Source organism: Falco peregrinus, chromosome 3 (genome assembly GCF_023634155.1).
Source record: "Falco peregrinus isolate bFalPer1 chromosome 3, bFalPer1.pri, whole genome shotgun sequence".
In the NCBI taxonomy this organism is placed as follows: Eukaryota; Metazoa; Chordata; class Aves; order Falconiformes; family Falconidae; genus Falco; species Falco peregrinus.
In genome coordinates, this window is record NC_073723.1 from 66,824,950 (window position 1) to 66,839,598 (window position 14,649).

Genomic DNA, 14,649 nt, shown 5'->3' on the forward strand with positions numbered 1-14,649 from the left:
CATGTGCTGTCCAGCACCTTTTGAACAAAGATGGTGAATACTACATTTCACCTTGTTCTTGAAAGGCATCCAGTTACCCACATGTGACCTCCAGAAGACATAGATCAGTTCTGTTGTATGAGTTGGTCTTGATTCGGTTGCCTTAGTCTTGAAATTAATTGCAGTGCTACCAACCGGCATATATGAACATAATTAACATCTTTATTGTTCTAAGTCAATACATGAAAGGAAACAAAGAGGCAAAGCATGCATTTGTTGTACAAGTCACATGAATAAGAATGCATGGAGAGTATCATCAGCCATATTCTTTTAAACCAAGTGACTGAATATGTATAATCCAATATGTGACAAGCATGCTCTGAAAAATCTTTAGTTACGGTATCTTAGACAAGTAATTCTGATACCTATCCACTTCCTTCTCTCATCCCTTTGATGCACAATTCTGCATTTTAATAAGCATGTTTGGAAATCAAAGTTGACATATTCAGAAGCAAGCAAATTTTGGGTGGTCTTTTAATCAGCTGGGAAGGAGGGAAGAACACAGAGATTCTTACTGTTGGTATGAAATCTAGCATTTTGTTCATTTAGCTTTTCTGTACGAACCTACGGTTGGACTAATTTCTTTAGCAGATACCTTCAGTAAAATTAGTTGAGTGGAACTGTTACCTCAGTCTATACTAGTTATCTTATTCTGCAAACTTGGCAGTATCATTCCCACATGATGGTTTTGTGGAAAGGGTAACTAATTTGAGGGTGGAATCATTTGGTGAGCTCTGATGAACATTCACATTTTGAATTTATTTTCTTGCATGTTTTCCCCATATTTCAGCTTTTAAAGACATACTGTCAAAATCGTACTTCAGAAGATACCTGAAAACCTTTCAAAAGTACTGAGCTTTTGTTGACCTGAAATTGAAAGGTCAAAGTTAGGTTTCCAATTTGAATTTCATGAAAAGTGACTATATATATGAAATGTCTAAAATCTTGCTCACTGTGAAAATGGCAGTTGTGTCACTCTCAGGGTCATTTGTGTGTGTGTGTGTGTTAAATAAAAATTACACTGGTATAGTACCTTAGAATGTCTTTACTTCAAAACATATTGCAAGTATGACAGCTTCATAGAATTCATCTTGAGTTAGTTGATGTATTACTTTTTTATTTATTTGAATATTTACTTGAAACAAACGTGAGAATACATATTTGTGTACATTTGTAAAGCCTGTAATAGAATTATTATTATTATTATTATTATTACTACTACTACTACTACTACATTTTAAGGGCTAAACGGGATTGAATAATAGTGTTATACTGTGGATATCTCTATGATAGGGCAGTGTGCCAATACCATTAATCCCAAAGGAACAGGTGTATTAACCATTAGTCTTATCTCATTCCACTGTATTTTTTCAATATTTTTTTTTCCAAATACTTTGCCCTAAACATTTTCTGAAATGTTTAAAATTTGATAATGATATTTCCTTGATCATAATAAGGGCTTTTTTCATGACCTACTTTACATTTTCCTAGCAATAATATTTTTAATATGCAAAGTTCTTTATCTGTCCAACCAGTTACCCATTCTTGTCCTTAAAGGACATTTGGCTTATGTATGCCATGTATTTGTAAGGGTATTCAATGAAGGGATCAGGTAAATTGGCTATCTCTTGAAAACATAGTAAGTTTTTGTAGGTTTGTGGTTTAGCCCCTGTGTATGACCACCTCAGCCAGTACCTTCAGTTGCAACATTGGTAATGACTTTCTTAACTGGGACTGTACAAACTGCTACATGCTGCTTACATTTTTTTATAACCAAGGACACACATTTCAGAAAATATTTGACAAGGAAAATATGTGTGTTTTCTGTGACTTTTCTAATGTTTCTTTTTGTTATAGCTGAGCCTGTTTATCCTCCCACTCTCAGTCTTTTAGTTCTCCTATGAGCTTTTAATTTCAGAAGGCAAGACACTAGATTCTCTGTGACATGAATGCAATAATATGGCTTGCAAAACTGTTTCAAAGGCTGTCAAAATTGCAGTTTGGTGTCCAAATGTCATGTCTAAAAGGCCGTACAAACATAAGGCATTTCTGTCCTATGAGGATAAAAATTTATAATAGTGCAGTGATCTGAAAGAAGTGTTCTTTTAAGTGCTAGTGAGGTCTATTTTATTATAGTTGCACTGTTGCTTGACCCTCCAGCACCAAACAGTTCTGCTGTGGTGTTAGATAAAAGACCGTAACTATAGCAGTGCTTATAGCAGAGACCTCTAGCTATTGTGTCTTGTAGGAGGAACAGAGAAGATACCTAAGCAATTCTTCTGCAAAGCACATCATTAACAGAAAGCTTCTCACTGGATTTATCTGTGTTACTACTTTCAAGAAGTGTTGCTGCCAGTCTTGCTGTGTAAACTCTGCTGTGGAAAATGACCCTTAAGTGGTTTTCTTTTTACATTTAAGGCTCACAACTATGGCTGCTTAATTTGCAATGATACACAGATTCCAATAAAAATGAGATTTGAAATGAAGCTTCTGTTACTCTTCAACCATTTTTTTCGTCTCTCTCCTGCAAATTTAAGTGATTTGTGTTCCTCAACCCTGTAGCAGCAAGCCTGTTTCCGTTTAATTTTTTTTTCACACCAGTCTGTTACTGTTTATGAATGTCCATTTAGATTATTTGATAAAGAATTAAAATACAGTATTAAATCAAAAGTAGTAAAGAATACATGATCCTAATCAGATAACAAGTTTTGTATAATGGCAATGGAGCTATATATTCATGGTAAGACAAATAATAATACACACTTATAACTCCAGGAATGAAAATCTGGACTCAGTTGGATCTGATTACACCATTGACAAGTAGTGTTATAAGAAATATCCTGTGATACTTACTCCTTATTCATATTCCTCAGGTTTCTCAAGCTGCTACTAGGGGAAGAAATCATGAATGTAGATTCTTCATTTGGAAGAATTGGAAACTTCCTTTCCAGCTCTCAATGCATTTGGAAGCAGTTGTAATACACTCCAAAAAATTAACAACAAAAACAAATCTATTTTTTTAAACATTTTTACCTGCCTGGCTGTTTTTATGGCTAGAATTTGTCCATACTCATGATTTTTTTTTTTCCAAAATATCCTTGTTTCCGATGTGTCACCCCATTTTCATTCTTTATAAAAGGAATTCATTAGAAAGAAGTCATCCAAATGAGCAATATACAGTGACAATGTTTACTGTGTAAAAGAAGCCAGAATATTCAAGACAGTATTGGTTAAAAAAACATTACATGTAGACAGTGTTAGTAAATCCACTCTTTAAGAGCAGGTGCTTTGTTGGTGAAGACTCTATTCCTATCTATTTTGAATATTAAATAACACTAAAGTAGCCGAATACTGGTACTAAATCATATTCTATTAGCTTCACTTGTAAATCTGATGTAAACAGTGAAGAAAATAGCCAAATGTAAAAATGCAAATTTTTAAACTAAAGAAAAGACCTGATTCATCTTTTGCTGCTGTACCTCATCTATTGTTAGGTGTCATGCCTGTGATGTCAATATGATATATTTCCATTATGTGTTACTGGTGCTTTGGCTTTTTAATTTTTTCCTATGCATTATGAAACTAGTTTTGATTTTAGTAGTCTGGAAAAGTTTGAAAGATAATTATTTTATTTTACTTTTACTCCTTCCTAATATGTAAATTTCTATCTCGTAAAATTACTTCCTTTGTGAAGTTTTCCTCTTTGTCATAACATCTGTTTTACTTTCCTTTTTTATTTAGAAACATTCCACAGTACAGCAGCCTTGCTTCCTGGTTTCTAATTGCAAGAAACTCATTAACTTCTGTTAGTAAAAATGTAGCTTTTCATAGTGAACAACGTCCTTGAATCCTCAGAAGAGGATTATGAGTTATTTCTTTATGCTACATATGGAGATTACAAGCTATAAGCAAAGCATAAAGACTTTGTAACTACATTCACAGAGCGGACTTGTTTTAGGGCATTTTTGGGGGGTTGTAGAATCTCTGTGGTTTACTACATTAAAGTATTTTGCATGGGTTTTGTTCATCTTATGTTATCCTTAATCCATTTTTATACTTTGGTTTAAAAAAAAAACACACACACAAAAAAAAACCCCAAAAACATAGCCAGGTTTATTCAGAAAAGAAAGGTGTTTACAGTTTTAATAGCTCATTAATCCAGTGAGATTTCATATTCTTCTCTACCTTACTACTTATCAGAGAAAAAAATTTAATATTTTATTTTTATAGTAGCTTTTATATTTTCAGTGAGACATTAATAAACATTTCCATACCTTTTTTTAACAGAAACAAAGCAGAATAATTATAAGCAAAGTGATAACATTAATTCTGGAGTCCTGCTTCCTCACTGAGTAAAGCAGAAGAGAAAATACAAAATACTATGTCTTCAAGACTTAAAGCTCTCTTTTCACCTGAAAATTAGCAACAGACGGTCAGCAGCAGAAGTTTCATAGAGGGAGATTCTCACAAGTCATCTGGATTACAAGACTACAATGTCATCTGCTCAGTTTTCCAGCTGGGATGATTTAGGCAAAGGAATCCATTGATAAAATGGCAGAACCAGGATCACTGGGCCTCACAGTCATTTTGTTTCCCTAGTACCCCTGGATTTTAGGGTGAAAGGTTGAGAGCATTTTGGAGTTGCTGCCAAGTCTCCGTCTCAGCCAGTATGCTCATTTTAACAAAGACTTACGATCCTGTGCACTGGAAAACATTATTAAAGGTCATATTCTTGCCAAAGCCCAAATGCTAAACACCTTTACGTGCACAAAGTGTATGATGAAGCATTGGTCTGCTTATTCAAGGAAATGGGAAAGAGAAGTTACATTGAAAAGAGCGGAATAGTAAGTGTAGCAATATAATAGTATTTTTTTCTCATCCTGACTGTCCGACTCCCTGAACTTCGCTCTCACCAATTTTAGAAGAGGGAGGAGGGTAGTGATGCTGAATCCTGAGGAACGGCACCTCCTCAGTCTCAGCCTTGTCCTGTCCAACAGGATAACATCTACTTGATCTGGTTTCGTCCATCTCCCTATTTTCTGAGTCTCTTATTAACTTCTATTTACTTAATCTTACAACCCAATGAACTGTTAGTACCTCATTGCACTCATACGCAGATGGTGTCTGACCCACAGAGAAGTTAAATGTCCTATTCGATATGATTCAAAAGATCTGGTGGCAGAATTCAGCTGGGACTCCCAAATCTAGCTTATGAATGTTTGTTCTTGCCTGAGTAAGTTTAAGGACAAAACTTGCCACTAAAAATTGAATGATTGTGTTACCATTACCTAGATACCTGTTCAAATATTTTATGAAATGGAAAACTTGGACCTGTGTTTTAATTTCTAAAATTATTTCAGAGTATCTACACCTTTCCATGTCTTCAGTTTCCCACTACTCAAAAGTATTAGGCTTTGTTTCAAAAGCAAATATATCCATCCTCAGTCTTCTCCAGCACATACTTTTGTACGTTTGCGTTTCTTGCCATTTGAGTAAGGTCCAAGGGTGCTACATTTTGCCCTGCAGCTGATGTTCAGTTTAATCAAACATACTTTCTATAATCCATGACACCTCACCTTAGACACTGATCTCCCATGCAAAGTCAGCAAATGTGTCCTGACAGTTTGAGAATAATGTATGTCCTGAATACCCTTCATGCAATAATATCCTCAAACACTTCAGAGAAGTCGAACATTTCATGAGTATCCTGGTAACTTATAAACCAAGTTGAAATACTCTGTGCCTTCAACACCACAGTTTAATGTTTACTTCAGAAAATAATTGTACCTTTCAGATTTCTCTGCTGTCTGAGGCACTTTGTCAGTGAAGACAGGTAAAGGAAAAGATTTCCATTCTCATGTAGTAGCCTTATTCCTTCATAGACACGTTGTGTGATTTCATTTAATGTAAAAGAGAAACGGCTGATACGTCAGTCACCTGCATCTTTCTTTCAGAGGAGGTAAATAGCAATAAATAACAACGTAATAATGCAAAACTGGAGTCTAATATATGATAAAAACACACTTGTACAGGTCCTAGGCATTATTGCATGACCATCACAATGACATATGGGTACTGAAAAATTATTGTATAAAAATATAATTCTATCACAAAGTGTGTTACCTTGTTCTCCACCATTCCCTTCCCACTGCAGGCATTGAGCCAGACTCATGTGCGAGTCCTTCCATTTACTTGGGCAGGCGTTGGGTTAGACCTGTGCCCAATGCACTCCTCTGAGGGGTAGGGGAAATTCTTTGCAGTGAACTCAGCAGCACCTGCTAATCTATTTGTGCTGAGTATCAGAAGTCTTCTACAAAACATTTAGACTTTCACACTTGGGACCGTAGTCATAAAATCAGACTTTTAGGGCTAACTCCTGTTAGTGTGATTAATGAGAACTACAGCCTGGGAGAAGAGGTTGAATGGCTTTGAGTCTGAATGAATCAATTAGGGAGTCATTAATAGGAAAAAATTAAACTGACCGATGCAGAATAACATTGAGGATGACAAGTTTACTTTTATCTATCCAGGGCAGCAATTCTTACTGCTCACCCAGCAGTTCCCTGCTTCTGTTAATTCCTCAGCCAAACTTTTGTTATTTTATTGACACACACATGCATACTCACATACACACTTCTAACATGTTTTATATGAACTCACTTATCTGCAATATTTTCACTTATTTGTCAAAAAAGTCTCTATATATAAAATGTCAAAAAAATGGAAACATAATATCTGCGATATTGGATGTCAAACACAATGAGAAGCTGCATCTAATTTTGACTGCTACAATAAATTTCTCTCACTTTATTCCTCTTCTGATTACTTTAAATTCTTTCCTAATTTTTATGAGGACACCATGAGAAAATTCAGAGCAAATGCTGGAATAAATGTTCCACACCAAGCTGTCATTCGTTCATCAAGTGATTTGTGACTGTTTTCCTGTCAGAGGTCCCTTTAAAGTACATTTTCCTAGTACTGATTATTGGACGAGCATTGCTCATGCTCATACTAAAAATCATTCTTACCTTTTTTTGTCAACACCCTCCAGTGCAGTAGCATTGACATTTTGCTTTTCTATCCTATATCAAAAATGAAATAGAATTGTTAGAGGAAGTTGCAGATCAGCTCCATTCTCCCATGTTATGCTATTAAGCCCTAAGATTTCAGTGCCTTGAAGTTAAAATACAGGCTAACACTTCCAACTGAACGACCTGAAATTAAACTGAGTGTTTAATTCTTTGTAGAAGCAATTCATAAAAGCATTAGTTATTCTTCAAAGAAAATTCCATTTTTAAAAAAATTATCTTGGTATTATTGTGGTTTACTTCCTTCCGTATGCATTAATGGTGTTTAATATCATGTGGTGGCTTTTTTTTTGGGGGGGGGGGGAGGGGGGTAGTGGTGTGGTTTTTTTAAGGATAACTTTTGCTTTGCTTATTATATCACATGCAATTCAGGCACTTCAGAAAATTGTTAATGCCCTCGACCTCTTACTGCAATGAATGCACTTTGCAGTGGAAGTGCAGCTGACAGCAATTGATGTCATGACCATACTAATATATCATGTTGAATCAGATTTTTCAAGAAAGCAACCAATGATTAAAACTGTTATTAATTTGACAAATTATAATGACTTTGGCAAATAAATAGAAACTGAACACAATTATTAACAAGCTTCGATAAGTAAACCTGGGTTTGCAATTTCAAGGACAGTTTTTCTAAGAGGCAGCGGTTTTGCCAGGATACCTGTAGTTCTGTTCTTTGAGAAAGGAGTCTGTCAGAGTTCAAGTCATTGCGAATTTTGATTTGCAAAGTCATGGACCTTAATGTGAGGATAAAGGACTTCAGTTAACTTGCTGGGGACATATGTCAGAGGACTTTGCAGATCATCTGTGAAAGATGTTTCAGTCTGCTGCATTATTTATAATGAAAATGAAATGAAGACAATTCTCTTACTCCTCTCATGTACACTAGAAAGACTTCTTCGAAATCAGTGGCTCCTCACCTCTATTCAAGGCCAGAAATTTGGCCTTGATTTCTGAACCATCAGTAACTAAAGACTTGATTTCCTTTTTTTTCCCTCAGTATAAAATCTTTCTTTAACTGGCGATGCCTTATTGTGTGTTGTTTGTTTGTTTGTTTTTTTCCAGAACGATTCAATGTCTATCTTATGCCTACACCAAATTTAGATATCTATGGGGAATGTACAATGCAGATCACACATGAAAACATCTATCTCTGGGACATCCACAATGCCAAGGTCAAGCTGGTCATGTGGCCTCTGAGCTCTTTGAGGAGATATGGACGTGACTCAACATGGTTCACATTTGAGTCTGGAAGGTAAGAGCTAAGGAGTAGGAAACAGCAAGAAGAATAAATAAGCAGTGATTTTTGAGAAGCAGCCTGATAAGTTAGATTAGCCTCTCATTATAAAGAAAGATGGAATACATGGCCTTTCCATAGACCTGTTTGTTGAATGTTACTTTTCAATCTATTCAGCTCAGTGTTCAAAATAAGTGTTGATATATCTTATATTTAAAATGATCTTAAGCTTCCTCTGACTTTTATTTAACTGTGGTTGAATTGTCATTCTTAAGGTTTATGAGCCTCACTGTGCTTAAACACTAATGTGTTATAATTTGAGTACTTTTGATGTAGAAGACATTAATTCTGGATCATGGAAAAGGCTGATCACACAATATGAATGGAATAACTTCCGCTACAGTAGATATTACTCTTTTTGGGTGTTCCTGATGACTGATTGCCACACTGGAATGTAATTGTAGGCAGAAGCACAGAGAACATTGTGAACCCATAAAAAGGCTAGCTCTTTTTTTCTGCCTGCAGTTTTAATCCTCATTGCTATTTCCATCCTCAGATTAGTTTTAAATGTCCGTGGAGCTCTGTTTTGTCTCCCTTTCATATCTTTTTAATGCATTTCATTGGACCGTTAGGTCCATTGCTTTTTCTGTGTTTCTGTGCAGAAATAATTCTGCAGTCATCTCTGTCTTTAGTGATGTTTCATCTTGTATTTTATGCTTCTAGACTTTTCTAAGTTTTTTATACTTCCTTATGCAGAGCCTGAATTTTCTGAAACGATCTGTGAAATTACAGGTCTCTACACTCTTGGGTTAGCCACATTGCCTTGGTAAAAATCTTCATATGCATTTTGATGTGTGCTTATTCAGTATCATTAATATTCACAAAAGTAGAGTTGGCGATCACAAACAAAAGCATGGATCAAATGGATCCTACAGCCTAAGAACTTAATGACCTAAATTATTCTGCAGTTTCATACAGACAGGAGTTACCACTTAACTCAGAACTTTGTATATACAGACTGATGTCACCAGAACATTGTAGTGCTCTGTTACTTTTCTCTGATGACTTCACTATTAAAAATCATGAAGACAGCAATACTTTTTTATTATTATTATTTAATAATGTTTTACTAAAAATTAGCAACAGCTTACCCATGTTTCAATTTAATTTCAGTGATTAAGCTGTAGGGCTCATTCAGATATACTCTTTTAGCAAGAATAATTTGCTAAATCATTCCTTCCCCTAGGCCTCAAGCTACCTCATGTGAAACTAGTTCAAGCAGCATACCCACACAATACCAGAAAGCAAGTAAAATGACTAAAAAATGCCTGAAACTCACCGTATTGTTCTGGAGAAAAGCAAGCAAGCAAGCAAAGAAACAAAACCACTAGGATTTACCTTTATCCCATTCTTTGTGAATATCCCACCCATCTGATTCTTTGGCTAAATTTTTATTTTCAAACATACATTTTATTAAAGGGGAAGGGTTATTTTTGCATAAAACGATAATGATTGAAGACTTACTAAGAGCTGCTTATTCAGACTAGTGTATCTGTCTGTGAGTAGACCCACTTTTAATTGATTCTGAAGGAAACTATCTTTGGAAATTGAAATTGTCATTAACAAAAATTAAGCTGCTAAAACTAATTCAGATTCATTATTTGAAGATGATTTCTTATACCTGTCTCAAAATATAGGTGTTTCATTCTCTGTAATGTTTTAATCATTAAAAAAGTCATTCTATATCATAGTGAGATTCTTTTTTTTTTTTTCTTTTTTTTTTTTTTTTGGCAAGATAGTTGCTTTCTGTACTGCTCTATGGTACAACAGTACTAACAAGCTATGTATAGTGATTGTATATATTCAAGAAAAGTCTGAGCCTTATCTCTGCTTTTTTAAGCCTTCTACAGTATTTTAATTCCATACTAGTACCTGACTATCATCTTCCCCTACAATCCATGGACCATACAACCTGATAAAAAGTGGATTGTTTTGCTGTGTTTTATTATTATGAGCCAGTTCTGCCTTTATCTATCATGCTTTACTGTCTTTGATCTGATTCCTCCCTTTTGCTTGCTTGGGAGTGCTTTATCTGTCTGATTTGGAAATGTGTAAAGACTAGATTTAGACTCGCAGAAAAACGTAGAAGTAAAAAATAGGACTAGAGAAAAGTCAGTGTCTTCAATTACATCTGAAGATTAATGCTTATTTTAAAATCTGTTGTTGATTTTTTTTTTACTTTTTATTTTTTAACCAGGATCTTTCTCATTTTTTCTAAACATGATTTTCTTTGTCCCTTGATCTGTTAGTGCCTTAGTACAGTAAATTGCTGATGCATGCTGTCATCAGAAATGAAGTGCTCATCCATGTTTTATGACAATGTTACGCAGCAAAATTGTCATTGCTTTACTTTTTCCCTAAGGCTTAAATATTAAATGTAGACAATTGCTTTAAAGGAAATATTTTTAAATAGGTTCTTATTTTTTACTGAGTTTTAGCAGCTATGCAGTATATGTGTATGAGGTTTGCATGAACATTAAGAGCTCAGGTTTATATATTTATTATCCATCCTCAGTTCTGGTATTACTTTGTTTGAGTAAATAAATCTCTCCCATTAAAATAAATGCAGATATTCACAAAGAGATACTATGATAAATTGATTAAAATTAAGCTTTCAAACAAGTACATTTATCTTTTAATAAACATATTGTTTTGCATTTAAATGGAATATGGAATTGGATGTATAAAACTAAACTGTTCACTTCTCTATTGAAATGCAATAACTATATGATTTGGAGGATATCTTAAATATGAGAATAATGAACACAAATTCTTTCCAAATGTCAGATCATTCTGTTTGGTTTTGCACTGAACTGGAGTTTGTAAATATGTCTCTTTGCACTACCTATGAAGTTAGACTCATCCTTATTTTTCATTATTCAGTGAATCAATGAAAGTTAATATTTCTTGCACAGTAGTTTACTTAATTCGTGTTCTTCCCTATCCAAACTCTGCTGAGATTTGGGGGAAGTACAGTTTTGTGTGGCTTTGATGCTGGAAGGAGAGATTTTCATTATTTAAAGTACCTGGTTAGGGTTAACCCATGCAAAGTATCCATCGATCAGAAAATAGTAATTCACAACTCCATTAGGCACTACAATAGTTTTGTACTGATTAATACTGTGCATCTAACACGGTGAATGGATCCCACAGTAATTCAGAGCACCTGAGGTAGGAGCCTATCATTTAATTTTCCTAGAGCCAGGTTTTCCACCTGAACAGATTTGGATTGGCTCAGGGAGTTTTAATGTTGAATCATCAATAAGTCAACAGGATTTCCTTAATTTATGGACATGCATAATGTGTTCGGACACCTCTTTCTCATTATTTTGGGTATTGGATATGTTGGAGACACTGTGCCTAAGAATGCACTCAGTCTGCATGAGTGCACTTACTTTTCTCTTCAAGCTTTTGGTACCGCTGCTCCATGTATGGGAGCACTTGTCCCTGAGTGTCTCTGATTTCAAGTCCCTGAAATGGGAAGTGTGCTGTTACAGAACTGCCCACACAACTGTCCAGATGAAGGTATTGCAAATTACATGCAATCCAAGAAACATTCCAGAAAACATCAGATGTGAAGACACTGTTTTCAGACTCCTGCCAAAGTTACAGGATTCATTTTGCTGATGTTGCAAAGCAAATAATCTATGACAAAGGCCATAAGCAATATTTAAAATTCACTCTCTGGAAACTGCAAAAGGCAGTTGTCCAAGCATTCCTTTTAGCAAAACAAGCTGGCTGAGGTACATTGTTAGGAGCGTATAAGGAGACTCAAGAATCCAGAATTGAGGCACTGAGAGAAATAAACACAGATGGACTCTTTACTGTTTTTTAAATGTTTTTTTTCTTTTGCTGTACTGCAATTCTGCCATTTACATTAAACAATATTTTCTATGTATGGAAGCTGTCTGGCCAAGTCTATTAAGTGCTGGCCAGAGGTATCAAACAAACAAACAAACAAAAATACCAGTCTGGCTGAAGTCAAGTTAAACATGGTGAGAAAATACAATGATGGGATGGGCTGTGGAAGCCTCAGACAAACTTTGTGAAATACTGCAAGTTTCTGCTGAGTAGAGAGGTCAAGGCAGTAGGTTTGTTCTTGAAGTTTTGAGAACACAAGGAGCCACAAATCCATGAAACTCTCCTTTTTCTGAAATAGATTTTCTTCTATTTTATAGACAAGTTGTTGAAATTTAAACAGTTTCAAGTCTTTCCAAGTTTATTCATACTGTGCATTCAGAGACACACATTGAATCACACTAAAATATTTTTTCTTTATTTTTTTTTCCTCATCAGAGAAAACATAAAGAAATGTAGTATTCCCTGTCATTTTTAAGATCTGGAATCTGTTTCTTTGGTTGAGAAAATATTAAGCTCAAGCATTGCAGAGTGGTGACATGAGAATTTCTCAGGTTTGCTTTTTTTTCTTTACGCAACCCAGGACTGACAATTTTCTCAGAGGTAGATACGCAGATGCTAGGGTTATCTGAAGCAGAAAGTTCAGTGTTTCCTTCAGGCACTACATCTGATTGGAATTTTTCATTTGTCTGTCAGTCCTCGTTGATAGTTTCTGGTGTCAATGTGAAATGTATGTCAATTAACAAAGTCAAGTTACAGGAAACATCCTCATTTTCCCTTACATGGGGAGAGGCCCCTTATGTGTGTGTGCGCCTCATGAGACAGTTGTTCTGGACTTCACACACTGATGTACATATCAGCTCAGGTCTATACCTCCCTGAAGAGAAGCCTTCAATTCCTGACTGCTGGTGGATCATCTAAATTGTGGATTAAGTTTATCATAGAATTATAAATCACATATTATAAATCATTCTAGTAACATTATAGATCATAAACTTGTCATGGAATTTGTAAGTCACTTTGAGTTGAGCAGTAATACGAGCACCCAGGTGCGGCTGCAATAGATAGATCTACCATTTCACATAAAAGTTACCTCAGAGCTTTGAGCACCCCACACTTAATAGTTAAGTTTGTTAGGATCCTTTTCTTCCTTTACATCTTTGCAATATTTGCAAAAAGCCTAATTACCCATTATGTGAAATTTCAGTGGTTTTGTTTTACCTGTTTTCTCACTGCCCCTTCACTTCTCACATTCTTTCCCCAGGCAGTATGTATTGCTAAAATCTGAAAATAACTTCAAAAAAGAAACAGAAATCTCTTGTATGTATCCTCCTCTTGGCTTTTTCAGTAATCACGTAGCTCTAATTTTAGGAAACGTGGCATTTTTATCACTGAATATGTTTTAGTTCCTTGTATTTAGCAGTGCCAAGGTTATACTGTAATATGTTTTAATTGTAGTTCCATTCCTACTTTTTTTCCATTCCAACTTCATCCCAACTCTCAAATTGCCTTCTTCCAAATTCCTGAACTGAAATAAGTTCTGTGTTTGTCATCTGATTCATTTAAACCCTACGTAAAAAGAAGTTGTGTGTTTAACTCATCTGCAGGACTCTTACTCTGGTTTTGATCATGGTACCTAATCTAAGAACTCTTTCACTAGCAGAAACTGATACGGCTTGTTGTAAGTGACTTGTAAAGTGCTCACTGAATTTTCTCTCTGCCAAGGCTCCTCTCAAACTGCTCTAGCATCGGTAAGTCAGAGCAAGTTCGACCAAAACTCACATAACAATGAAATTGTCCACAGTGTAACTGAATATGGCAGACAGAGAGAAGGCGGCATTATATGCATGCTTCTTTATCCTAAATTTCTATTCTAACTTATAAAATGTTCTTCTCTTTTTAGTCACTGTTTTGAAAATTTATCCATGATAATCACACCTACAGATTTTCTGCCAGAATGCCTGAGCCATTCCACTTTTCTGTGAAAGCTCTAATTTTGATTTGAAAAAAACAATGGTATCTCAAAAAAGGCAATAACATTAACATTACCTTTATTAAGTTGTAATTTTATCACAGATAGATTGAGAAGTCAGTGACTCCAGCAAGCTCCACAAAGTTGTATAGCATAGTAATGAACAAATGTATAAATACTAAATTGATAGGATTGAGAACATCAGTAGTTCATTAATTCACCATTGCCTAACTAGTAATTTCGCTTATGAATTTGTACTGAATGAAATATATGCAGTTAGAAAAACAGTCACCTGAAGTTTGTCCAGTTAACACAAAAGACATACAGCTCAGAAGCAAAGCCTTCATCTCTGTGGTATCTATAGAAGTGGCTCATAATGGCATATTTTGCAACCC

The 14,649-nt window shown here is 35.1% G+C and overlaps 1 protein-coding gene across 1 annotated transcript in view; it reads left to right on the forward strand.

The window, feature by feature from the left end:
* Positions 1-14,649, forward strand: part of DOK6 (docking protein 6) — a 253,197-nt gene that overhangs the window by 155,439 nt on the left and 83,109 nt on the right. Inside the window, exon 5 of the mRNA XM_055800751.1 lies at positions 8,193-8,382. Within this exon, the coding sequence (XP_055656726.1) occupies positions 8,193-8,382 (190 nt within the window). The remainder of the gene's footprint in view (positions 1-8,192; positions 8,383-14,649) is intronic.